The following is a 27,889-nucleotide window of genomic DNA, read 5'->3' as shown; positions in this document are numbered from 1 at the left end:
ATATTTTATTTTTAAAGTTTATTATTAAAGTGATTATTTTTTCTGTTTGCCTTTTGATGTAAATGTTGAAAAGGAGGTATAATATTGATCATTATGCCCATTCAGAAATATGCTGCCTATTCTTGAATAGACTATAAATTTTCGTAAGAGAAAATGTGCTTTCTTCTAATACTGAATGCTTACTCTAAGAGGAAAATATAGGTGTTCTTTCCACAGCTGCATGCTTATTTTTGGCTAAATATGTAAAAGCCTGAATTTATCTAATGTATTATCTATTACTTTTAATTAAGTACTCCTATGTCACTGGTGATGGAGAGAAGCAATTCAGTCTCCATTCAGGCTGCTATGAATTTTGGAATATTTTCACTGAATAAAGTGAAAGTAGCAGTTACAGACATAAGGAGATAAAAAAATCATACTATCAATATTGTATATAGTTCCATAATGAAAAGTTTTTCAAAAATTAGAAAATGAGAAAGTAAAAGATCTTCTATTCTCAGAAGTAAAAATAGTGAGCAGGATCACCTATTAGTAACTATTATCATAACTTCATTCATTGTTGAAGGAGATGACAGCTTTGTTGTTAATTACCATGAATATTCATTAGCACTTTCATGGTTACACTACATGTGAAAAAATGTAAATATGAAATAATAATAGTAATAAATACCTATTTTCTTGCCTGAATATAAAGAATATGCATGCATATTTCAAGTAACAGTTTTGCTGACTGCTGTTCTTCTGCAGAACAATTTTTTGAAAACAAAGATTGTGTCTATAAGTAGACTACTTTGTTTAGCTGGATGCTAAAATCAGATTTTATTAACAATATACCACTGTAAAAACGTAAAATGCCTAGCAATTCAGTGGACTTGTGCAGTATATCACTTAAATCCTGTTAAATATCTCTTGCATATCTGATGTTATAATGAGGTATTGTGATAATGTAATAAGTAGCAGTACTCCTTCCTCTTGAAGAGTACAGCTCTTCTTTTGAAGTCTGGTCTGCCTCGTTTCTTTTCTTCTGGATAGCTGTCAGATTTTTGTCCGCTGACCTTGATTCTCACTCCAGTTCCATTAATTCAAATTATATTTTCTATATAGAGATCAAGTTTCACCTATATATATCATTTAAACAGGTTAACAAAATTATATGATCCTCTAATCTTTGTCTGCTATTCTGATCACTCCATAAGCTTTACTTGATTTTTAGAGTGCAAGTGTAATTTTCTCCTCATTCTTAAATTGAATGCAGTTACTTTTTCTACCCATTCCACGTCTCTTGTGAAATTATATATAGTTCTTTTTTAACATGCAACAATTAAATTATTTCTGAGTTGCTAATTAAGTTGCTGCTAGTTACAGCTATAAATGGGAGAACAGGGTAACTTCAGAGAAGAGTGTGACTGTTTATAGCAGGCAGTGTTACTTGCTTTTAAAGTTATTAATAATACAGAACCACAGGATCCTGGATCTACTTGGGTGAAGATAATAAGTTACAAAACCTAGGGAAGAGGTTTGTGGTAGAAATCTGATATACGCCAGTGGATCACTGTAGAGGATGTGATGACTTACTAATTGAGTACATATTTGTAATGGAATGTAATAAAATGTTGCATTTCTGTGGTCACCTCAATTTGGGACACTTACACAATGAGCTAAAATCATTAGATTGTAGAATCTAGTAATAGTTTCCAGAAATGCTGAAAGGAATGCTTGTAAACAAAGGTTGCTGTTTCCAATATGTTTTAAGGGATTATTGAATTTATTTTTGTTGGAATGTGAGATAGGAATCAGGTATTTTGTGCAGAATGATTTTCAGAGGGAGCTGACAGAGCACCTGAAATTCGTTAATTCAGAACAGTTCATTTTTCCAAAGCTGTTATGAGGAATATATAGGCTAGTAGGAAATATGAATAGAAATTGTGGACTGTAACAGTTTATTAAGTAACCAAAAAACCACTGTTGCATAACTAGATGGTAACTCCTTGTAAATATCTATTTTATTTTGGTAGGAAAAAGAGCAAAATATTTAGAAATAAAAGGCAACATAAACAAAGTGGAAAATGGATTATAGATAATAACCTGAAAATATAAACAACAATGGAATATAAAAGATGGATAAGATGCTGAAGAAGTCAAGAGGAAATCTTTGGATAGCAAGGCCAAGAACTGTAGTAAACAAGGATTTAAAAATGTACTACTACTAAGGTAGCTATTACAGGGCAGATGCAATCTATTATTAGATAAAACAACTCTGTAACTGTGTAAAGATAGAGTGAATAAAAATTTAAAATAAATAAAATTAATATGATAAAATGAATACTTCTGTTTTGCGTCTGGAATGAAGTAGGCTGATGTCTTATGAAGATGCTGCAACATCCTTAATCTATTAGTAGCCAACAGAAGATTTTTAACTTTTTCTAGAAATAGGTAGGATTTTTGGATTGAGAATTTTTATAGCTTACCACTTCATAGAGCTAGTTAAGAAATATTTGTCTTGCTGATCCTCATTTTGAGTAAGTATTCAAAGTTAGTGCATATATATTACAACATTGCCTAGAGTCTAAAAGAATGATAATATTGAGTCAATATTCAGAAAAGGCAGTATTTTATGTTCATTAAGCTGACCTCATTTCTGAATAATATACTGATAAGAAATTCAATTATTGAAGTATTAAAGCATGGGAGTATAATTATACTTGTTAGAGTACCTTTATGGAAAGCGATCTATATTGAGTAAGTCTGGGTTTTTTTCTGGAGAGTAGTACAAGTAAGTTGATAAAGGCTACTATTTGTTTTAATATACCTTTTGTTTAGGATGTCTGACATACTACTGAGAGATTCAGATAAAAAAATCACCTATGCAGTATCGATAGTATGTTAAATGGATTTAAAATAGCTCATGCAGTTGATCTGAAAAATAAATCATAAAATGTGGGTGTTTTTTAGTGTTCCGTAATGACCAGAACTACACTTGATTATTAAATATTTTCATAAAATTTCAAAAAATCCTGACAAAATTTTTCCATGGTATGCATCAAGATTAAGAATTAATACTGAAAGTAGGGCTGTAAATATATCAACTAGGCCAAATAAAGCAGTTTTGTTACAAAAAAATGCAAATTACCTGGAAGAGGGATCAGGTAGCTCTGAGAGTACTTCAGGTGCGTTTTCCAGAGCTCATGTCTTTATCCCACCCCGCTTCCTTCAGCACCATAAATTCTCTTTGAATCATGTATTCAATTTTTATAATGTACCATTGCGGCGTTCCGTTCTTTTCCCTGGCCCCGTGCAGCTCCGGTGCCTGGAGCGGCGCCGCCCCTCAGCGGGACTCGGGTTCACCGCTTTTCCTGGACACGGGTCCATTCCACGGTCCGGGCAGGGCTGGCTGCGGTTTCTACCGCCACTGAGAGAGGGATGTTGGCGAAGAGGCGAAGGAATGTCCAATTCACCCACGAGGGAGGCTGAAAGTCTTTAATGGCCACTGAGAGCTGTGGCAGAGAGGTCACGACCCACCTCCAGTGCCTGCATGGGGGAATGTGGCCCCGAGTTTTAGGAGGTGCGGGGTTTTATGAGGGGCAGGGCGAGGAAAGCAGAAGCCCTCCCGCCAATGGGGACAGGTGCTGTGGCGATGACGAGGACCATGGCGACTAACGGGGACGCAACAGGTGTGGATACCGGGCTCTGGGGCGAACGGGGTTGCAGGATCAGGGTGACAGACACTGAAGTCTCCGGATGGGACAGGGAGTGGTTACAGGAGAGACGGGCTGAAGCTCCAAGAGTGAGAGACTTGGAGCGGACTGCCGCGGGGCGGGGGAGAAACACGGGGTGTGCGTGAGGGTACACAGAACTCGGCTAGCTAACACAGATTAGAACCCCTAATCTACACCCAAACTCAGGATGCCACATACCATTGCTCAGGATTTTCTGTAACATGTACTGTCAGATCCTCAGATGGATCTGCCAGTTATGTGAAGCACAGCAACTAGAGCAAAATATTATTTGTTGTGTTTGTAGTACTTGTGAGAACTCATGCAGAAAACAGCTGTTGGATAAAGTTAAAAAATTGTTATTAGACTGCTTGACTGGATTTCCATTGAAAATATAGTAGAACATACTGGTTTATTACGAAACTGTCGGAATTCCTACATGAATTCTGTTTTCCGGTATGTTCTATTTTTTTATCCTCCTCTGGACTTTGACTGACCATATGTTTCTGTTAGAGGCTTTTCTAAGCCAAGACTCAGTAGTGTCATCTGTCCCATTCAACTTGTACATCAGCAAAACTCATTTTAATCTGTGGTGATGATGCCTGTCTGAGTATGAGAATATCAGAATTTTTCTGACCTTGAGAAGGATTGTTTTGATTAGGCATCTATATTCAGCTGTGGTGGTAATAAATAGGTGATGGCAGCTAAATGCTTTGAAATCAGTTGAGAGCACTTTTTACTTCCATACTACCTCTGTCATTTGGGACTTGTGTGCCTTCCATTGAGGATACCCTCTGCAGCACAGAGCACATCTGGCGTGTTCTGGCATTGTTCTTGATAGGTCTCCAGTACAACCATCTGATAAAACTGACTGCCAAAATCAAGACCCATGGCAGTTCACTTGGCAAGCTTAATGGATCTAAGTTGGGATCTAACACTCACCCTCTTAAGACAGCTGCCCTCATTTCAGCTACTCAGAGCTGGGCTTAAGCTAGGTGCACTTCCCCCTCACTCTGTTGTTTGACATACATCTATGTTCACCAGCCACATGTGTTAGAGGACTTATTTCACCTTGTCTTGGCCAAGTGGTGTTCTGCCAGTTCTGCTTGCCATTCAATCAGTTTACCTTACATCCTGATATATATTGCTCGCTATTACCTTTCTGCAGTTTATCTTGAATACTGACATAAGTTTTGCCAGGGCATATTTCCTCACTGCTATCTTGGGCTGTAGTTCAAAATACAGGTTTAGATAAGTTAAAGCTTCTGTTGAAAAGTTACACCCCTGAGTGACCCGCACTCCTCATTTCTGCCCTTATGCAACTTCCTACCTATTCCGTTTTTGAAATGTCATCATAGATATTATCTGGGTGGATTGTGAGCTAGTTCATAAGAATTCAATTAACCTTCTGAAAGTCCAGAACACCACTTTTGCGTACCACAGAAAGTCAGAGCAGGGACAGGTTTACATGGTTGTAGGCTGGAGGTGCTGAGACTGTCCTTTAGTGGCAGTGCTAACTGAGAATGCGACATAAAACTTTTTCATGTTGAAAACAAATGGTAATTAATGACTAGTCATATTAAAAAATCCTATTATTTGGCAAATTCCTGTTATTTACTATCCTTGTCTTTTTCTCTTGAACTGTTCTGGGTTGGTTCAAAATAGAGCATTGCTAGGTAATATGTTCTTAGGATGGCTGTATAGAGATCATTTCCTATTTGTTCTTTATCTATAAACAAATCCTCCAAAATATTAGACATAATTAATCGAGTTGGAAGGCACGAATAATTGGGAAATATTTAGTTGTTTTTTATCAGGTTTTCAACATGAGAGCAACACAAGTACATTGCTACAGTCTTTACTTTCAGTCACAGTCAGTTCTTCAGATAGAAGGAAATCTTTGAAGGCAACTCTCAGAATTCTCCATTTACAGCAAAACAGCAAGAGATATTCTTCATAGAATTTTGCTGTTGTTGACTATATTCTCAAACCTTGTGGATTCAATTTTCCTGGCAGTACTAGTGCTCCAACGTCTTAAGGCCCAGGATGTGCAGAAAGTAATTTTTCAGATGGGTACCAAGACCAGATACAGAATGATCATTTGTTTCTTTATCTGACAAAAAAGAAGCACACAATGGTCAACTGTAAAACTCAATAATTAGCAAAAAGAGACTAACTTTTTGTGAAAATAGAACTATGGTATGCTATACAGATCAAAACTAGTTTATTCTGAAAATTTTATGCAATTGTATCTGAAGTGTGCCAATTTGGAAGTGTTGTTTGACCACACAAAGATTTCTTCAGCGAGTCACTGGGATATTTTGCAAACAACAGCAGATATTATCACATAAATCAGCACTGTCAGTTTTGATTTGGAAGTGGACATCTTTAATATGACTTCAAGTTGCTAGAAAATTTTCCCCATTGAGAACACTTGCGAGCCAAAAGATAAGTATATTTCATTTATTACACTCCAAACTGTCAACATTTTACCTAGAAAAGTATACCCAGAGTGATTTTGTATTGTGTGGAGTACATGATAAGTCTGCCAATCTGTGTTCAGTCAGAATCAGCATAGTATTTGATTCCAGGAATATCTTCCACTGTGATGAGAATCGCTATTCTTACCTGTAAAATACACACCTTAAAAGATGGTGTCCTATATGAAAAGCAAAATTTGTGTAACTGAGAAAATGTCACCATTAAAAAATTAGGCATTTATTGCTTCTTCTTCATTGGGCATGCTACTTAATGGAAAAAAGTAGAAACACAGCTTTTATTATGAAATATCAGCCTTTCTTGGTTCTGAGAAGAAATTGGTGATAAATTAAGCTAATCTCCATCAGGATTAGTCTGCATCTGGGATTTAAGCAAATTGAATCAGAGGCCTGAATAGTGACAGTGAATATCTATTAGACTGTAAACAGAATAATAGGCCTTGTGAATTTTAATGAATTAAGTGAATGGCTGAATTCTTATGGTTTACAGGAGGCATATGGTTAGTGATACATACAGTGTTCCAGGAACAGCATATACTGTAGGTGTCTTGATGGAAAAAATCTTGATAAATAAAATGGAAGAATAAAGAGGAGGATGGTGAAAAGCATGCCCATTCTCTTTCTTTGCTTTTTAGACTTAGAAGGATAGCACTTCACTTTGGGTTTTGACTAGGATAGAGAAAGACTGTGACAGATGTAGCTTAAAATATATTGAATGTTTATAAATCCTACTTTCTATCTAATTCTGTATTAAGAATTTAGGGATGTTGATTTAGTTGATTCAAGTATGTAACCAAGTTGTAAGGTATGTCAGTTTTTTGTAGCTGAGCATGTATATCTCATGCAAAGTTTAGATGCATATCTGACATACACAAGTGATTTTGTTAATAATGGTGCTATTTTCATTCTTCTTAGAGTGCAAGAGAGACATTTTCACAGACCGTGACTCTATAACTGTAGATCGCTGTGGTGTTATATTTTAGTTAAATGGTATGCTCTGTCTCACCCCTTGAAAGTGTATGGTTTATTCCAAGCCTGTGATCCTTCAGGAGGGATCCTCCCCTAAAGGATCACAGCCTTGGAATAAACCATACATTTTCAAGGGGTGAGACAGAGTCTGTAATCCCATTGGCCCAATCTGTTCCGTGCCCACTTTGAATCTCCCTGTTAAGTGTGCCGTGGGGACGAGGCTCTCTCTCTTGGCCCTTTTTCTCCCTAGCTTCTCCCTTTCTCCCCCTCTCTCTTTCACCCTCCTTCCCCCTTCCCCCCCACCTCAGAAACCATGCTGCCTCCCGGGGGTAGGACCCCCAATAACCCCTCATCTAATGAGCACCCTCAGAAGCTGTGTGGAGTCTCCTTGCCTGCCTGCTGCTACCAGAGAACTCACAGCCTTGGGGGACCCCTGGAGACCACAAATGCACTGCAACAGATAGCGTGTGAACAGATCCAACAAACTTGAACTGGAGACTATTTCCACTAATCTGCAAAAAAAATTCCATTTGTGCCTCAGTAAAAAAAAAAAAAAAAAAAAAAAAAAAAAAAAAAAAAAAAAAAAAATCAAATCAAGAGTAGGTTTAGCAAAGAATGAGATTGAAACAGGATCAGCTGGATCACCTGGGTGTTACCATACTGCCCTTCTGGAAGTGTCTAGATCCATCTGGGATTTCTTTAAATGCATTGGAGAGAGTTTTTTTAAAGTTCTTACTCCATTATCTGCTGGACCTAGAAAGATGCTTTGTTTAAAAATAATGGCCAGTTTGGGGTCTAAAAGACAGAAACAATGTTGACTGGAAAAAGGAATGACTGGAAGAAATCAGGGGTGGACGTATGAGTACATACTAAAGGCTCTAGGCTTGAAGTGATTAGAAACCCTTTTGGCAAAAAAAGAAAACTAGAAAAACTAGAAAAACGTGGAAAGGAGGAAAAGGTCTCCAGTAATGATTTATGTAAGAGTTCATGTAGAAATAATTGTTAAATGCATGTCAATAAAATTGCTAAGAAAGTGAGCTGAAGCAGGGAGAACATAAAGCACTCATTCATTTACAGGGTCTTGTGAAGTGTCCACAGTAACTTAGGAAGCTTGGAGTTAAGGGGATTCCCCAAGGTACACACCAAAAGGGCTACAGAGAAGTAGGAAGAGCTCTAGGAAGACAGAATCATTAAGAAACCCAAAAAATTACAGTATTTTAAGAAAACACAGCTGGTAAATTTTATGGGATTTTTAAAAGAATCTAAGTAATGCCAGAGATGACCTCTTAAACTGGGTTTCAGACACATTTGTTTCAGCAGTGCAGTGGTCTTACACAGAGCATCTGATTTATTTTGTGTGTTTCTGCAGAAAGATAGCATAAGCTTAGACACTGAGCTGAATGTCAAAAAATCATGGTGTTCTTCACATCTTGGTCACTGACCTGCTATGTGACCTTTGGAGTGTTGCTTCACCTCAGTATTTCTTGGTCTGCCCTGAATATCTTTGTTTGCTACATCTGGTACAACTGTGCTGACTTTGTCTGCCCTAACTGTTCAAGATAATAAACTCCCTAAGATTCCAGACATCTCTTGCTACACATGTGTGAAGCTCTAATTTCTGTCAGTGCCTTTTTTTTCCCTCTGTGTAAATAACTGTAATATATGAAGTTTTAAAGGAATGATGGTAGTTCTGCTAGCACTTGTGTAAATCAGAAGAAATTCTGTTGAAACCAAAGAACATAGACCAGGCAAAAAATTAATATAAATGAGGTAGTACTTAAATGCAGAAATAAATAGGACTTTAAATTATTATTATTGCCCATTCAACATAAATAGAATTTTAGAAACCATTTTTTGACAGAAATATTCTGCCTGTCATCCCATGCTGATTATACATATTTCAACTCATTCTTTGCTATTAAGAAAACTATTATTTTTTTCTCTGTTATAGGTCACAAAATGTGGTAATTGTGCTGAAAATTTAGCAACAGTACAATGAAAACTATGGAGTGTTTGCTGATATTTAACAACCAGCATCAGTCTGAAAACATTTGGGTCTACAGTTCAAGTTTTGGACAGTCCTAAAGCTTAATGTACAGGAGAGATTAGATAATTGTAAAGCTGTAAAATTATATATGACCATAGTTCCCTCATATTAGTAGGTACCTGCTGTATGTTCTATAAATAAGTTGTCCAGCTGATGCAATAAAGTCTGCTTAAAGGTATTACAAAGAATGTAATGAAGAAAAGCAGATTTTTAAGACAAGATTTCAAACATAAAGTATGATAGCTAAGCAGTTCTCAAGAGATGTTTAGAAAACAAAAAGAGAAAAAGCTGACCAGTAATACAAAGCTCCTTAACTTTTATTCACACAGGGAATTTTGAAACATGTAAGTGTACCATTAAGAATATATGGTATATTCTGTCCTGAAAATAAATTACATTGTAATTGGCCATAGTAAGTCCAGTGCTGTATCTTTGTTTAAGTGTGGCTTGTTTGGAAGACAATCTAAAATTAAAGACTGTCCATGACTTAAGTAATTTGTCTTTGTATATGTAAGGAATTAATTTTTTTTTTTTTATAACGTAGCACAATGTATTCAATTTCCTTTTCTTATAATGTCAAATACAGGTTGAAATATTTTCAGTATTCTTCCCTATGGTTTTCTGCACCTGGAGATGGTTAAACAAATGCAGTCAAAAGAGTATTCTCAATTTTGTACTCAGAAATATATGGGTTTAAAGAAACCATTTGTTTTTAATCGTTTTGAATCCAGAACAAATGGTATTTTGCTCAATTTCGGAGAAATGGGGAGCCAGCCAAGGAAGATTTCCACCCCTAATGGCAAGAAGGAATAGCACAATTTAAGCCAGCATAGTTGTACAAATTCAAATCTTGCCCTTGATAAGGATCAGATTATCAAATTTTATGCAACACAGTTACTAATTCCTGTCAATGTATTTTATTATTCTTATTGCATTTTCACTGGGTTTTTGGGATCTGCAGTACTAAGTGGTAGGAAGCTCAAGTTTTGTATGCAAATACTAAAATTGTCTAAGGCCCTTTTTATACTATATTACTTGAGGGGTTTTCAGAAAAGCTGCAATAGGTTTAGCTTTAGTAGTTGAAAAAGAAATACTGTGCAAATCTGTGTACACTTCTTCAGATGTATGGTTTGGGATGTTACAGAATTCACCTTTTCTAGTTCACAGTCTGTCATACATAGCTTAGAGCCATGGAGAAGGCAGGGCTAGGCTAGGATGTTGGACTGCAAACTGGAGATAACTTTTGCTGCTAGTGTAGGAGAGAATGATAGTATTTTAAATTACTTCAATGAATCTTTCAGATCTTGCCTGTTAGAATCTTAGTTAGGCTTATGTGTGTTCAGCTTTGCCTGTGTTAATTGAAAAATCAGGAAATTGTGGAAAATCAGACTGTAGATGCAACTGTGATATCACATTATTTTTTACATTCAGACTGCAATTTCTCTATATTTATGTGTAATGGAACTCTTACAGGTCATTAGGTGAGGCAGTTCTTCCAGACCATGTGTGCTTTCATCTTCCACTTATTTCTGTGAATTTGTGAGCACTATTCTCAGTGCTGATCAACATAAGATTGATTAATTTAAATCATATATATTGGTCTTATATCTAGCTTTAGAGGATGTATTTCTTCCTTTCAGATATTTATTGAATTAGCCTTTGAAACTTTGCATCTCTGCTAGCTTTTAGGTATCACACTAATATTCTCTTGAATGTATCTTTTTTATTTTGGGGAAGTTTAACAAATTCAATGGCTTGTTTGTTTACTTTATTCTTAATGGAAGAGATTATAAAATATCTTAATTCCTCCAAGTACACAAAACAATGAGACACATCATGTTTGAACACATATATTAATAAATTCTGGAACCACAGCAGAAACTATGACTGCAGACAGGTAAATAAAACAAACTCATCACCTTATAAATGTGGCCTGTGTGACATTGGTAAAACAATGTTATTGCCACTTTAATATTTTACCACAGAAGTTTGAATACTGAACTTGGTGAAGATTGGTCTGTATGTCCTCTACATCTTTATTTTCAGGGCATCTGCTGAGTCTCTGAAAATGACATGTGATCTGTGAGAATCGTAAGAATTACATCAACCTCCTGAGGCTTTCTCCTTCCCTTGGGTCAGAATGCTACATGTTATAGCCCTAAGCAAAACAAGTCCATTATAGTGGCCTGTTTTTGTGTCTTGTCTTGTCCCTTTTCTGATAAAAAAAGGTTGTGCCTAGAAGGTGTGTTTTTTTCAAGTGAAGGAGCTGAGGTAATTTAAATAACATATATAAATATACATTAAATAACATATTTTAAAATGAAATTTCTATAGAAGAGTTTTCAGTCATGCTGTGGTATCAGTTTAAACATTATTACTGAAAGTATTTTGAAAGTCATTTTTAGAGAGGGAATAGGGAACAAATAACTATACATTCATTGAATGTTTATTTCAGCTGCTGAAACGGTGTATGATATCATCTCTTTGTGTAATTTTGTCCATTCATTCTGTTTTGTTGATTATGAGGTATTTGGGGTCAGCCTTTTTGCAGCATTAGGATCTGGCCTAACTTTAGGCCAGCAATAAGTATTCCACCACAAAAGTAGAGTTCTTTAAGCACAATGTTCAGTTCTCTGAAATTTAGCTCTTGTTATTCACAGACATCTTCATAATGCTTTTGACTCTTTAGGAAACTAACCTTTTTTCAGAAAAGATTTTCCACTTCATTTTTGGCTCAATGCTTTGAATCACATCCATATATTTTTCTAATCTACAAAACAAGTGAGTTTCTAAGAACACATTACTTGTACCTGAGGTCATCTCCATATTGAACTACACACACAATGCTACATATAAAATTGTTCTGTATATTTTATTCTCCTATGCATTTGTGGTTGGTTGACCAACAGCTGTGGTGGTTGGCCAGCAGCTAAACTCCACATAGTTCTTTGTTGACAGGGGCTTGCTCCCTTGCCCCAGTAGGACTGGGGAAAGAATAGGACATGAAAAAGTAAGAAAACTTTTGTACTTCTGTGTTGGTAAGGACAGTTTAATGAAGGAAAGAAAGGAGAATAAATCCCCCAAGGAGTGTAGATCAATGCCTAGCCAGTCTCTGAGCAGACAAATCACCATCTCGCTTAGATTTTATTGTTAAGTGGTGTATGTGGGAAACGTCCCTTTGGTCACTTGGGGCCAGCTGTCAGTCCCAGCTGCATTCCCTCTCTATATTGTGTGCATCCCAAGCCCACATGCCATGGTGGCAGCATGAGAAACAGAAGACCCTGACACTGTGCCAGTGCTGCTTAGCAATGGCTGGTATGTGTTATCAGCACTGGTTTAGTTACAAATCCCAAACGCTGCACCTTAGAAGCTGTTGGAAGACAATTAACTACATCTCCATTTGTGCTGTAAGATAAGCCAGCAGGAAAAATACCGGTCTGGTTTAGCAGAGACCTTATGCTCAAACTTGTGACAACAAAAAAGCATAGCATCTCTGGAAGGATGAACAGGTAATTTGAGGGAACTACAAAGTCGCTGTCAAGTATGTGGACAGAAAATTAGAAGGGCCAAAGCTAAACTGAACCTTAATTTGGCCACTGTGGTTAAAAACTAGGTGATCCTGAACGTCTCTTCCAACTTTGATGATTCTGTGATCTCAGCCAGCTGCAGCACACTGTTATTACTATAGTACAAAATACAGTAAAACTTTAAATTATCCATGACTCATGAGCCATGGCCTCTGACATGAGATCTGCACCAGTGCAAGACTGAAATCTGGCTATACGCAGGTACAGTGCTAGATAGCATCAGAATTTGTCTTGGGACCATTAAGTTTTATTATGCAACAAACAATAATAGTATGTAAATTAATATGGTAATTACAGGAAAAATTTTTGGCATTGCCTTGGTCATACAACATTACTTAGGGTCATTGATCAAATTGTGTTAATTTCAGGATCAACGAGTGTCAGTGTTTTGGGATGTGAAGGCCTTATTAATAGTGTGCTGTCAGTGTCTTTGTGCCACCAAGGCTTCTTTGAATGTTTAATTAAATAGGACCTTCTAATTGAAAGAAGACCTTTGTCTTTATACATCTCAAAACTGGCAAAAGTTGCAGTGCTAAGAAGTGATTACATGCTGAGGCCAAATATGAGAACAATATATTCTTAAGAATGAATATTTGAGGTAGTGAAAATAAATTAAAAAGGCTTATAATGGAGATACCTCAGAATTATTTGTAGCCCAACATCTGTAATGTATATTATAGAAATTATATGGAGTTGGTTGGTAATTCAACAATTTCTAATGATTAAAAAAGACTAGGAACTTTAAGGTGATTTTGTTAGAATTTTAAGATTCTTTTTTTCTTGTTAGATCAGTGGTAGTTGCACTGGTCTGAAAAGAAGTACAGATTCGTTTCAGGAATTAATCAAGAATTCCTATTCTAGTTGGCTGGTAGCAGCAAAGTGTGTCCCACAGGACTAACTCTGATCTAAGTTAGGAAAATGGCTTTGCTAACAAAATACCCTATACATATGACAGTAAAAGAAAAAACCAAAGATAAAATCTCAAATCCTAGTATTACTGGTACTAATAAAGGCATTGTTATAAATCAGTGCACTGATTTAATTTTAGGTAGCTTGCATCACCGATGTATGCTTATTAGTTTAAAATTAAAGTATTTTGAAGTACACAGGGGGGAATGTTTCAGTTCAAAATCCTACACCTAGCTTCAGAATGCTTTGGATCAAATTCTTAATCACAGAATAATGTTATACTGCCTTCAGTACACTCATCAGCAAAACCTATGTTGCTTAACTCTTGATTCTTTGTACTTTTGAGTTTGGAAATGGGTCTTTCAGTTTCTAAAAGCTGTGTGGCTTGAGACTGAACATTTCTGTATTCGAACATGAACTGACATATAAAATAAATCACTAATAAGTAAACAATTTAGCACATTAATATATTAGCAAATGATGGATGAGAAAATAACAGAAGAAAAAGCAACTTAAAATCGTAGGAAGACCATAATTTTTAAGGCACTTATTTAGTGATAAAATTTATATCAAAACATTATATCAATAGCATGAAGGAGGGAGGCTCAAAAATAGCTAATCTCTCAGAGTCTAGTTTTAAAGTCCATAAAGTAGCCTTATTTTTCACATATGCTTTGTGCTTTGCATATGCTTTAGTGTATTTCAACTGCTCAAGGGACAGAGGAATTGAAGTGCAAGTCCTCCATATGAATGATCTGCTGTGATTATAAATAAAATGTGTACTCCTGCATATTAAAATATATTACTTGTAATTTTCTCTTTCAGTGATTTTTGTTTAAACTTGATTTTTTTTTAATTTTTTTTTTTCAATTTTTCTATTCCTTTTTTTTTTAAATTGGTGGCATAGATTTTTCAGTGTCTTTCTGATACCTTTCTTTCTGGATCCTTCATTTCTGGAACCATGGACTAAAAGCCAATCACACTGAAGTTGCAATTTCTGAGTTCCACTATTGCTATCAGTTTGTTCATTCATCACGAACTTCTTTTGGAATTTGGATACACCAGTAACATTCATGTAATAGTGTCAAATGACTATTGCCTGGCAATTTTCTATGTTTTCTAAGGCATTTGAGTGAATGTTTAACATTGCTTATTATCATGTTTTTTGTCTGTTTTTGGTATTTGTCATTTTTTATAGCCTTTCCAAGTGGCTTTGCAGGTAATTTTCTTGCTATTTTGCTCCTTTAATTTATATTTTCTCTTTGCATCAAGTTACACATGTGCATCTTCTAGAGGGATCCCTTATGCCTTAGAGAAATCTCTTTTTAAAACATGGGAAGCTGATTCAATTTGATTGAAAAAGTAGGGTTGAACCTATTTTTCCATTGTCAAATACATCTCCTATATGTTTCAAGAGCCAGTTTACTGTTAAACCATTTCAAATGCTACAAAAACATGTGATTTAATTGTATTTTTTTTTCATAGTGTTTGCTTTTCTTTTTGGGGCTCCTTCTTCTCTCAGTCTATTTCCTTCTATGAGCTTAGTTCAAGTTGACTTAGGTCCCTGCCCATTACATTTCAAGTTTCTTCATTCCTCTCAGCTCTGAACTTGCAGATAGGCTTATGTCCGAAATAGTTTGTTGGAAATTCTGTGGATGAAGGGACCCACACTTGTATCAGAAAACTGGACAAATTTCACTGTACCTCCTCTCCCCAGATTTTTGGTAGGGTACTTTTATTTTTAATGATTACATTTTATTAAATTCAGAAAAATGTTAAGTTGGGAAGTGGTAGGAGAAAAAAATCTTGGAATTGGATGAGTCTGCTGTGCCTTTGTTGAAATATATTAGCAGATGCTCTCTAATGACTGTTTCAGATACACTAGAGACTGTAGAATACTTTACCCAAAATGCCAATAAACAGGCTTCATAATCCTGTAGTCAGTTTCTATGAGAAGAAGGTATTCTGTCGAATAAGAATTTTGAGGACCTGATCAGCTACTGTTGAGATGTATCTTAATAAGATGAGCTTCACTAGGATGATCAAAAGAAAACCTTCTTTGCTCATTTTCAACTCAGCCAAGGAGTTTGTGTTGACAATCACAGTTCTACTTGAGTCATGGAAGTTGAATATTCTAGGAGAATCTTCTGAAAATTGATTAGGACTCGTTTTTTAGTCAACAATTTTTAGATAAAATTGTCTTGCTCAGCTTTTGATGAAATCTTTTTGTCATAGTTACATAAATATTAAACCAAAATTACTTCAGTTATAAAATTGATGAATTACAAGGATGTTTAGTGTTATTTCATTGAACCAAAGAACTTAAGAAATAGGTAAGATAGGAGCTTGGTAGCCAGGACAGTTTTGAACAAGCTTCTCCTGGTGGGAAACAAAATTTCAGGTTTTGATTAAAGAGGTACACTGGTGTTTCTGCATACAGAGAATGTCAATGAGCTTTAAAAAAACGTAAATCTCTATTTGACCACAATGAAGCCTGACACTTATGTTCCTATTTCAAGAACATTTCTGCTAGACTGGGTCAGGAAAGGATTTTGATTCTGTGGAAGCTGCTTTGTCTTACTAATGATGGCATTAGAAGAATAGTTACTTTGCTAAAGACATTCCAAAACAGTATGTATATTCAAGAACATTTTGGTTTACTGTATTAATTCATGCTTTGTGTTGTAAGTAGCATGTTATTTAATATTCCAGCACATATCCTGTAGAACCAATATCACAGAATGAAGATAATTCCCATCTAAAGGAGCTTAGTCTAAATGATACTGTTTTTTCCATCTTATTTGCACTATAAAAATGACAGTAGAGTATTTTTTGCATATGTCTTCTAGACTCCAACTGAAGAGCTACATCACAGTGTACAAGACCTAAGAACAAAAATCAAACTGGCAAAAAAATGGGAGAAGTGAAAGCATGCAAAAAGGGTCTTTCCCAAGAGAGTCTTCAGTTAGCAGTGTCTATCTGTAATGTTTCAACAACTGATCTTTATGAAATATTACAAGAATGAGATGATGAAGTAAGCTATTATAAGAACTTCAGTAAAATAAACATAGATTAGAAGATGCTGACCATATCCCTCCTTGAAGAAAAGGATTTGCAGGTAACAACTGAAATTTCATTGTGCAAGATACAGCACAGAAATCAAGAAGGATTTAATCTGAATGAAAAGGTCAGGTTAGAGATTCATAAGGTGGCAAGACATCATACATAAATATACACATACTGCTCTGAGCATGTGTATGAAGAGATATTATTCAGTATTTTCCTTTTTTGTGAGGCTATTTGGCAGGATTGTATGTTTTAAATAGACTTCTGCATTAAAGAAAACAACATTAGAGTGTGTCTTGCTGTGCCAGATTGATTTTGTTATACTTCCTCTCTGAATTGTGATACCTATTAAAGGTATTTCTGATAGACACATGGTTTCTGGGCGAATTCATTGCCTTTTTTGTTGATTCTAACATACATTTTACCATGAAATATTTGATAGTGTTTCATCAAATTACTCTATTAAATAGATGTAGTGATGGGATTTCTTATCCAGATTTATTTAGTCCTGATAAAATAATATATGAAAAAGCCTGTGCAGTTACTTTAGCAAGTATCTAGGAACTGGCCATTATTGGCCTGTAACAGTACTCTGGTGATGACTTAGGTTTAGCCTTGTTGGAGCTTTATATTAAAGTGGCCACAAAAAGGATGGTTTCCTGTTGGTGAAACAACAGTGCATGGTATGCGTATACACTGATAGGGATTACACTCATGAATACAAATAAAATGGGCTGATCTCTGCCCTGTTTACTAACATTTATACAATCCTATAAAGTGATACACTTTGACAGAGTTGTTCCATGCTTATCTCATTCTCAAAGTAATTTCTACATCCTGTTTCTTTTTGTTTTAGTCACTGTGAATATATGTGTAAAACACATAAACATACTTAACTGTAAATATAAAACAAATTTATTAGATAGGAGATGAATTTACACTACACATACACTACATATTCTATCAGTGCATAGACTCAGGCACCTTTATGTTAAACTCATACAATTTAGACATAGATCACACATACACATGTATATTCATATGAAAAGAATATACTATGCACATTTCTAGAGGCATGAACAGACAAGAGTAGGTTTAAAAATTTAATAAGAGCACTGATACTTGATGAGTATGCTTCAGATAATTAATTTTGCAAATGTGATTCCGACTTCCACATGCTCTGTATTTAATGTATACCCAGTTACACATTTTATTTTTTGCTCCTGATGTTTTTATTTTTAGGAAACAACAGAAACAAAAATGGAATTTGAAAAAGATAAAGAATGGCTACAGCATATACAGAAACTTCTTAAAGCACAGGTGCTCAATTTATATAATCCCACAATGAATTATAACTTTCTGCTTTGATTAGCTATGTGTTTTTAGGTTTTAATTAATATATTGTATTTGTAATTATGGTGCCATTGATGGTCTCAGACTATACTGTGATGAGCAATGTGAAATCTTTGTTTTGTAGTATTTTCTTTGTATATCTCTTAAAATCAGAGTTACTGTGTAAAACTGAAGAGATGTTAATCAAGGATTTGTGATAGTTAACTTAACAGCTAACTTCAGCTAACATAGCCAGTAAAACAATGCTGGAGAAAACCAGCACGGATCTTGGCAAATGTGTTAATTGAATTATTGAAACATTAGATAATGCTTTCTAGAGTGAAAATGATCTGTTCTCTCATATCTCTGAGGAAAAAGAGACTTTTTTTATGTGCCTTTAAAGTTACTAGTTGTTATGGACACCTGAGGAGTTCATGGGTTTCTGTGACCTTTTACTGTGGACCTGTTTCCAGTCAATTCATGTTTTCCTCATAGCCAGACAGCTGTTTATTATCGTGTCTTCTCGCATTCTCTACAATATTTTCTACTGAGACCTCGAGCAGCTTGTTAGTGGGAAGTAAATATTGATTTGGCATCCTGTCAATGCAGAAAGAATGAAAAAATTTCCACCAGAGGCCCCTCAAACATTTTCCTATCGACATTTTCTGGGCAGAGAGGAAAGCTGCATAGAGGATGACAAGTCTGAGACTTGCAGAAATCCCTGAGGGGTCCATTGAGACTGCTGCTGTGACCTGTATGATACTTTTTCTTCTCTTTCAAGTCTTTTTTTTTAATACACACAGAGTCTGCTGGGATGCTCCCCTCTTGTAAGTGATCAAGGGCAGTTTATTGGCAGGTGAGAGCCCAGCTTTTCTACCCATAGTCAGCTTTTGTTTGGACATAACTGACAATATATACCGACTCTTAAAACTTTTCTGTTACATTTTTAGTTTTCTCTTTTATTTAAATGATGGGCAGCTGATGTCTGGAAAGAACTAAAACTTGATTTGTAAATCCAGTGCATAATGCATATTCACTAGTATGGGTCCATTAGTGATGTAGTTTGTATCATTTAAGAATGTGAATGATTGAAAATATTTTGAAAGCCCTTTTAAAGAAATACACACATCAGATTTATGTATTTAACCATCAATAACTTTTGTGTTGAGACTGTATCCTCTGACCTGATTTTTAAGAAATGACAGGTTTTCCCTCTTCCATTATCAAAACTTGAAGACTGCTTAATTGCTGCAGCAGAGGAAATAGAAATAGCAGTGTGCTTTTACTGGCTTTGTCAAAAAAACTGGCACTTTAATTAAACCTCATAATGCTACATGAAACTCAGCATTAAAAGCACAATTATCTATATTGACTTAATTGCCTTAATTTTAACAATTTTTAAAAAATATATAAATTTCAAGATTCTGTTCATATTATGGGCTCCAAAATATGAATCAGATCCATGGAATACCATGAAGACTTCTTGTTCTGTTTTTCATTGTTACTTGGTAAATAGCTAAAAAATATTAAGCAGAATTGTATCACTTTTATTCATCTGCTATAGACAGACAGCAAAAACCAGGGTATGGAGAGTGAAGGAATTATTGAATGAAACCAGGTTTATTAAGATTGCAAACGTTATACAAGGACAGAAGAGCTCATTGTTCTTAGCTATGAATGTTTGTGTACAAGTTAAAATAGTGATTTTCTGTGATTTTTGCTCCATCTTGTGGGGTTCTTCAGAAGAAACACTGAGGGTAGAAGTAATTTTTGGCAAGCAGACCCTTTTTAGAATTGCAAGAGGATTATAGTGGTTTTGGGGAGCAGCCAGCTCTGCTTTTCATTCTGTCCATGCTAAGGCATATAGATGGAAACAGTTAAGATTTCTTCATCGGTATTTGAGAGCAGCTCATGGAACAGCTCTGTGCCTTTTAAAATGCTTTACTCATATCTTGCAGAGTTTGGTTGTGGTTTCTTTTAGTAAGCTTTGGTAATATTTCTGATCAGCAAACTAAAGCCCATGGTGAAATGTAAGCTTTCTGCAGGGTTTTGCTCATAACAGACTGCCTGCTAAGTGTTACGTGTTGGCAAACTGTGCTACCTATTTGCATCTTGAACAAAGATGCAGGATTGCCCTTTTTGGATTTTCTGAGTAAACGTTCAGTGGAAAATTGCATCAGATCACTTAATATTGCAGTTTGATATAGTGTCTTCTTGTGCCATTGAGCCAGGACTTTGAAATATAATTGCCCAGCAGTATTGATTTAATTGCCTAGGTTTATTTGTGGACTCCTAATTATTGACTGGAGGTAAATTTAATGGAGAAACCTTTATGAACACTGGGAAACTGCTGCTATTGCTGTTATACATAATGAACTGCTTCATATCCCTTTAGATCATTCTTCAAGCTAATTTTATTCTACTGTGACAGTACGATAACATTTAAAATGTCATAGACATTTTATTTTTATTACTGGCATATGCCATTTTACTGCTGCACTAGAATTTTGGGGGGACTGAATGGAACACTAGTAGCTTTTTACTGTCATTTTATAGATTCCCCTAAAGTGTAATGATAAAGGATGCCACAACTCTGTTTTCACTTCATCTGTACCTTTATTTTCCATACTCTTATGGACTTGGAAAAGTCTCATATCTGTCAGCTTTACAAAATTATTCATATTTTAGTGAAAAATACTCTTGCATTCCTGAAAATCACAGATAACAGTCAAAGTTTGTGTCCTTGTTTTATCAACTATTATGTCAAGAAACTAGACCACTACTAAGAAGCTTATGATTTAAAAGACATCTCTGCATAGCGATGTTGTTATGTAAACAAGAATCATATAATAGGAAAGTACAGTCATATTATAAACTCAACAGGGCTGGTAAAAATCACTTGTTGTCTAAATCTACCTCTTGAGTGGCCAAGAAGTGGTTTTTCTCTGTTGTCTCTGTATTTATACAGTAACACTCTAGATTGTTCTCACTAAAGAATGAAAGAATAAAAATAAATATCTCAATAACTGACACTGGGATAAAAGGAAAAGGTTCTCTAGCCTGTGAAGAACCTGTATGCAGAGAGTTTTCACATGATTGCACAAAAATACCTGCTACCTGCACATGTGTAGAGGCATCAGACTAATTACACATTACTGTTTGGGCTTGGGAGAAGTCTCACGTTATAGACACTTAAACTTTTAGTGGTTTATATTATTTAGGGGGGAATAAGTATGATTATCTCAATATGTATGTGTATTTGCAAATACATGTATTTGCACATACATATATTTGCACTTGCAAGGCAAGTGATGAGGCTTTTACCCACTTTATCCCTCACATCTGAGTGCTTATGTCTTATTGAGTCTGGCTCGTTATAGTAGCACTCTCTTCTTATAATCATAAACACTCCCCCTAAAACTCAAAACAAAAGCAATCTTTTTTAGCTTTTTCCCATCGTAGGAAACTTATGGCTAAGCCAATAGGATGACTTCTTCTCATGTAACTTACACATGATTTCTTATACTATCCTTGGCTTTCATTTACTGTGACTTACTGTAAGGCACACCATCTCAGAAAAATGTTAATAATTTTGTGTGTGAGTACATTATGGTAGCCCAATCCAGATTACTGCCTGAAGTCTCCAATAATTATTTTTTAATAAAATGCAAATAATCTACCTAAGTTTTTACAGCAACACTTGCCTTTCCTCCCTCCTCATGCACTCCTTGGGATATGACATCTTACACTAACAAAGCTGCCTAATAAAATCTTTTCACGTGACTTCATTTTGAGTCTAAAAGTCATATTCCAATAATGAAAACCTCCAGAAAGGCTCCTTTTCCTCTATTCTGTCAGTACTCTTTGTGTAATACATCTCTAGAATAGGGTTTAGAAGAGTATATTCACTTATCATAAGTAAGGATTTTCCCCAACCCCTTTCTAGGATTTGCACTGGCTTCTAAAGGCATATTTCTGTTGCTGTCCTCTGGGAATGGATACTAACGGCCACAGTTGCTTCCTTCCAAATTTCTTGGCGTATAACTCACCTGCTTTGCTTTCGTTAGTCTCCCTGCAGTCTATGTGTATCATTGAACTGCTCACACCCAGAAACATGTATTCACCCATGTACAAACACCTGTGCACAATCACCACTGACACCAGCACCAGGTGTTTCAAGGACCTGCACCTTAAAAAGCAGCACCGGCACAGTCTGAACCACATTCTGGGCACCATTAGCACTGATACTAGGTCTTGATTTTCTTCTCATTATGAGAATAGGAGCCTAGTCCTGTGCACTGACAATGCATTATGGTATCAATCTATGTTTTATCTCATGCACACAAAAAAAAAAAAAAAAAACTACATCATATCACTCATCCTAAACTGAAATCAAGGAGAAATTGGCTTGGTCACTCAGGATAAAAGGCACATTTATATTTATATAAGGATGTATATGGAGCTATCGTGAGGCAGAATAAGAGCAACGAGTAAGACAAACAACAGCTATATAGTGATTTTCTTAATTTTGAATTTTATTTTTTAGTGATTTTAGGATGTTTTAGTTATTGGTCTTAGTGCCCAATTTTATTTCATAATATTTTTTGTGGTTCACTTAATTCAATCTAAGGCACCTCTGCAATGTGTTTGAATAGTATTTTGTTGGGAAAAAGTATTGTACTGATGGTCCATATGGGAAGGTGTGAAATAGTTGTAACCACTAATTTGTATGTTCCAAAACCTAAATACTTTTATATTTATGCTAAGACATTTTAGAGTTTGTGAAACAGAAACTGAAGTAATTCTGCACTCTGCAAATGGAGATGCTGCGTCTCATTAGAATGAAAACATTGCCTTGCATCCATTATAATACTTTCCACTGGCAGATTGGTGTATATTTATGCACTTGTGCAGAAAGAGGCTCAGTCATGTGGTTTAATATCAATAAATATTACTAGGTTTTTTTGGTTTTTTTTTTGTTTTTTTTTTTTTTTTTAACAGAAGGGTTCTCCAAAAGAAGCAAATTTAGGATCAGAATAAATAGGTGAAAGAAGGAGAATTAACTGTCACTATTTCTGACTCTTTAGGATCACATTACCTTACATTTATCCATACACCAAGATATCTGTCTGGTAAGTTGTGTAAGAAATATGCCTTTCATTCATATGTGTTCCTACTATCAAAGAAGATATTTGTAAATCTGGGAAGTCAAATAAATAAAGTTATTTTATTCCAGATGTAGTTTGCACATTCAGATGTTGTGAAATCTTATGGATCAATTAAATACTACTTCTGTTAAAGGCTACCATAATGTACTGATGTAGGATCACCACAATTAATGTTAAATGGGTTGTGGCACAGATAATTGTAAAAAATCTGAAAGAAGTATCATTCTGTATTAAAATAACTCATGATCAGTGGTAAAAACAAGCTTTCACTCCTTAGGTGCGTGCTTAGCACTCACTGAACTTGCAAAGCCTTTCCCAAGCATATGGCAGGTTTTGAAGCTGGGATGAATGCTTTAGAGTAGAGATGACTTCAGTGGTTGTGAAGTTCTGGGGAGAAATGTAAAGGGAGGTTTCCCAGGATAGTTACAGAGTCATCATTAAAAGTAAATCTGACAAGCTTCTATTAATGATTAAAACTGTAAAGATCATCCAGTTCTGCATGTCTGTAAGAAAAGAAAACCAGAGAGAAACATACAGCACTTTCTCTGAAACCAACGAATTTTGAAAGAATGACATAATGTTCCACTTTCAAATGCTCTTGATTTAAATTAATCACTTGAATGGCAAGAGTTCTTGAAAGATCACTTTGCTATGACATAGAAGCCACAGAGAGTAGTGAGCAGCAAGTAGAACGTAGTTAGAATGATACCAGCCAGAGACATCAATAAAAAGCCATTCATCTCATTCATGGCATTAAAGAGGTAAAATGTATCAGAAATGGATGTAGAAAAGGTAGGCAAGAAGAATTAGAGACTTTGAGGTAATGGTACAGTGTTCTCATACTTAGGAAAAAAGGGAGAGAAATTAGAGGGAGCAGGATGCTGGAGTCAATGTTTTAAAGCACAGTAGCGCGTGTCACAGCATTTCAGGTAAGATTATGTCTTATATTACACAGAGTAGATTTGTGTTCAGTGAATTTGAGCCCTCTATTCCCCCAAAAGTCATCACAATAGCACACAGGAGAAAGCTGACAGGTGTAGATGTCTTCCAGAAATTTCTTACTACACACATAAGTTATTTATGACAGATGGAGACATGTCTGCCCAGCAAGTTCCAGACCTTGAAAACCCCCTTTCCTTTAGAAAAAGGAAATAATACATGTTGTTGTCCTTTTTCTATAACTACAAAGTGACTGTTGAGCAGCACTTAGGATGCTATTTTATCTCTTCACAGTACATGCCTTCTATTAACAAGATTTTCCTTTTTTAGATTTTTTTTCTGACTTGTTAGAAATTATAAATATCAATATATAGATTTGTGTCTATGTATCAGTTCAAATGTAACATTTTCTATTTGATGTGCTTTATATCTGGGGTTTTTATTTGTTTCTTTTATAATTTTGATTCATGTGTATTTAGGAAACAAGCACTACTCTATCTGGCGTAAGGTCCATACAATTTTCTCTTTCAGATGGCATAGAGAACTGAAAAAATGAAACCAGAGTAGCAATACTGAAGTGTGGAACTAGACAGGAGTTCTAGATAGAAAAGTGTTGCTTTGAAGTAAAGTTGTGAAAAGCAGAAAATTATGATTGGCCAGCAGCTTGTTCCACCACTTTCTATATTTTACCTTATTTATTTCTGGTGGAATTATGTCTCCTTCAGAATGAGCTGTTACTTTTCGTGTAGTACTGACCTCTCACTCACCACTGGTCTCACCATGTGTTCAGTAAGCTGACAGAGTTCTGTGAAGCTGATAGAGACTTTTCAACAGTGAATGAAAACTGTCCTGTTCTCCTCTGGCACAGCACTGGCCACTCGGGATGGATACTGCCACGACCACTCTTCTGCACCACCTCTAAAAATACTTTCCAGCAAACAGTGCACTGATGTACCAAGACTTTGAAAGAAAATCTCTTTAAGCATTAAAGCGATGACACTGAAAAATATACCAAATCTCCTTTGAAGACATTGGTTGTGCAAATGCATCTTTTATATCAGAGAAGTTAAAGGAGGTTTTAATTTTTCTCTGTAGATATGTCACTAAAATTTTTTGGTATCATGTTTTAGAGAAGCAGACATTTGTGTCATATTACAATTAATGCAGCTGGAGGTTTGGGATTTTACTTTGCTTTGAGAGGTTTTTTTTTGTGGTTTTGTTTATTTTGGGGTTTTGTTCTTGTTTGTTTTGGGGTTTTTTGTTGTTGTTGTTTGTTGTTGTTTAATTATTTACAAGGTTTTGTGTGTGAGTCTAAGGCAATTTGCTACAGCATTGAGAATTATACTGGTAGTTCTGTCTCATCCTCCTGAGAGTAGTGAACTTACACTCGTACACTACGATTTCTGCATGCCCTAGAGGTGACTGTAACCTTTTATTGATCAGCTGATTGAAGATAAATGACAGAGATACTGGTACTGCAGTTTACATCATTAACATGGTCAGTAAAGCATGAATTGTTCAATAAGGAGTTTATCTTTTTTCATTTTACACTGCTCTTTTATCATTCTTATGATACAGATCAAATTTTCAGACACTAACCAGGCAGATGAAATTTAAAAATCAGAAATGTGTGTGTGGTAGTTGTCAGAACTAAATGAAATCTGATAGTTTAAAGATATTTAATAAATGTATTTCACATAAAAAAAAATAAAGTTTAATGATCATTTTTCTTACTCTGTTTCTTTTTCAGTTTCCTTTTGCCTCATAATTAATGGACGCTGTACTGGAAAAATTAAATTAGAAGAAGAAATTGGTAGAAGAGTACAGTTCCCTCATGAAGCACACTGTATGATATTGCTAAGATTTATATTTGCAAAGTGTGACTAAAATGTGTGCTGTTTCCTCATGTCTTTCCTCTTTTCATAAAGAAGTGTCAATATGCATGTTCAATACATACACAGAAGCCATTAACTAATTAATTGTTGAACAAGAGGAATTAATTAAATTCCTATTAGAAAGCAGTGTGGTATTTGATTCCTGAAGAGAAAAATTGCTGTAAATCAATGAAAAGCTCAAAATTATTTTCCTTTAAATGCATTGGCAGTGAACACGTGCAGGCTTTGTAGAGAGAGGATGTCTTTGTTGTGACTAATACACCTCTATACAATTTTGAAAGAACAAAAAGCAGCCAAGTAACACCTGATTGTACTAATCAGAACAGTAGAAGTAGGATTTATAAAGGAACTGGGAATATCACTGAGATTTTTGAATACCTAATTTCTTTTAGCTTCTTTGTAAAACCCAGTTTTATGATATAAGCTACATAAAAAGATATGCTTTTATGTTAGAAAAAATGAATTATTATAGAATAAAAATATTCTATGTGGAGTAATACAGGAAAAGCTGTACTTTCCTCTGAGCATATTGGAGCATAATGTGTGCAATGTATTTTAAAAAATCAATACAATAAAGTTTTTTCTATTATGTTTTTTTTTTCACCAGTAGGTCCAGTTCTTTCTCAGCTAACAAGTAGCTGCAAGCTCTCACTTGCCTTGGGGAAGCAGTGTAGAGTTTTAGCCATTTATTTCCACCAAGATTTCTCTGGCACTACTAACAAATAATTGCTGCTTCTTCACATTTTTGATATTAGAATTTGAATTCCTCTGGACAAACCTACCTGACAAAAAAACAAGACACACGTTTCTGAGTTCATGTGTTAATAATGTTTAGCTCTTATATATGTCTCATTTATGGATATCAAGTTGTTTTACAACAAGTATCATTATCTATATTGGGTGGGGAATCAGAATAAAGACCTATTTGGACTAAGTTCACTTAAATGAAGCGTGAAACAGAGGTTTTCTGCATGTCAGTCCAGTGTCTTCCTAGGATGTAATCATGTATCTTCTAATTTATGGAGTTTGCTATTTGGTGTCTCTGACAAAAGGAAGACATCTCTAAACTTCTGCTCAGTTGCACCTGGTGAACACAGAGGCTTGAGAGAGGTTTTTATTTTAATTAGAGAAAATCTTGCAAACACAGTCCACCTACACCAGCAAATTAAGACTGGGAACTATCCCTGTATAAAAAAACTGCCACGTCTTTAGGAATGGTTGATAAATGCAAGAATAAGGGCCATCATATGAAATTGTGTGGTGATACATTCAAGTAAGCAAAAGGAATGTAAAAGGAGGTAAGCAAAAGGAAGTGAAACAAAAGGAAAACCACCCACATGCAAATAAAACAGAGATGTTGGAACTGTTTGCCTCAGGTTTTACAGAAGCTAAAAATTTACATGGACTCCAGTGCCAATAAAACAATGACAACAAAAATTAAGGAAGATAAATCCATCAAGACATGTGGAAACCATGCTTTAATTTTGTGCAGTAATTCCAGCAAGGTGTATTTGAACATCATTTCATCAAAACGTCTATTGCAGCTTAGTGAAAAGAGCTTCCGAAGACCAGAGATCCCCGAAAATTATCCCCATTGTCTTCATTTCCACATTGCCAAACACCCACTGGTACAAGTCTGATTCTGGTGCTGATTTTTAACACTTGATCTTTTGTCATAGTGAAAATACAGAGAGCATCAGCTATTTCATGTAGAAAATATGTCTCAAAAAGCAAGAATTTTCCCTGTCTTTTTCTCAGATATCTTG

General features: G+C 35.3%; 1 protein-coding gene across 1 annotated transcript in view; it reads left to right on the top strand.

Moving 5' to 3' along the window:
- The window catches only part of CNTLN (centlein), a 188,047-nt gene extending 161,451 nt beyond the window's left edge, over positions 1 to 26,596 (top strand). The window contains 4 exon segments of the mRNA XM_068177356.1: positions 16,573 to 16,624; positions 16,627 to 16,757; positions 18,032 to 18,109; positions 25,979 to 26,596. Coding sequence (XP_068033457.1) covers positions 16,573 to 16,624; positions 16,627 to 16,757; positions 18,032 to 18,109; positions 25,979 to 26,080 — 363 coding nt within the window. The 3' untranslated portion in view covers positions 26,081 to 26,596.
- The last annotated feature ends 1,293 nt before the right edge of the window (positions 26,597 to 27,889 follow it).

This window comes from Anomalospiza imberbis, chromosome Z (genome assembly GCF_031753505.1).
Source record: "Anomalospiza imberbis isolate Cuckoo-Finch-1a 21T00152 chromosome Z, ASM3175350v1, whole genome shotgun sequence".
Lineage (NCBI taxonomy): Eukaryota > Metazoa > Chordata > Aves > Passeriformes > Viduidae > Anomalospiza > Anomalospiza imberbis.
Note: the sequence above shows the minus strand (reverse complement) of the source record. Positions and strands in the feature narration are given on the sequence as shown.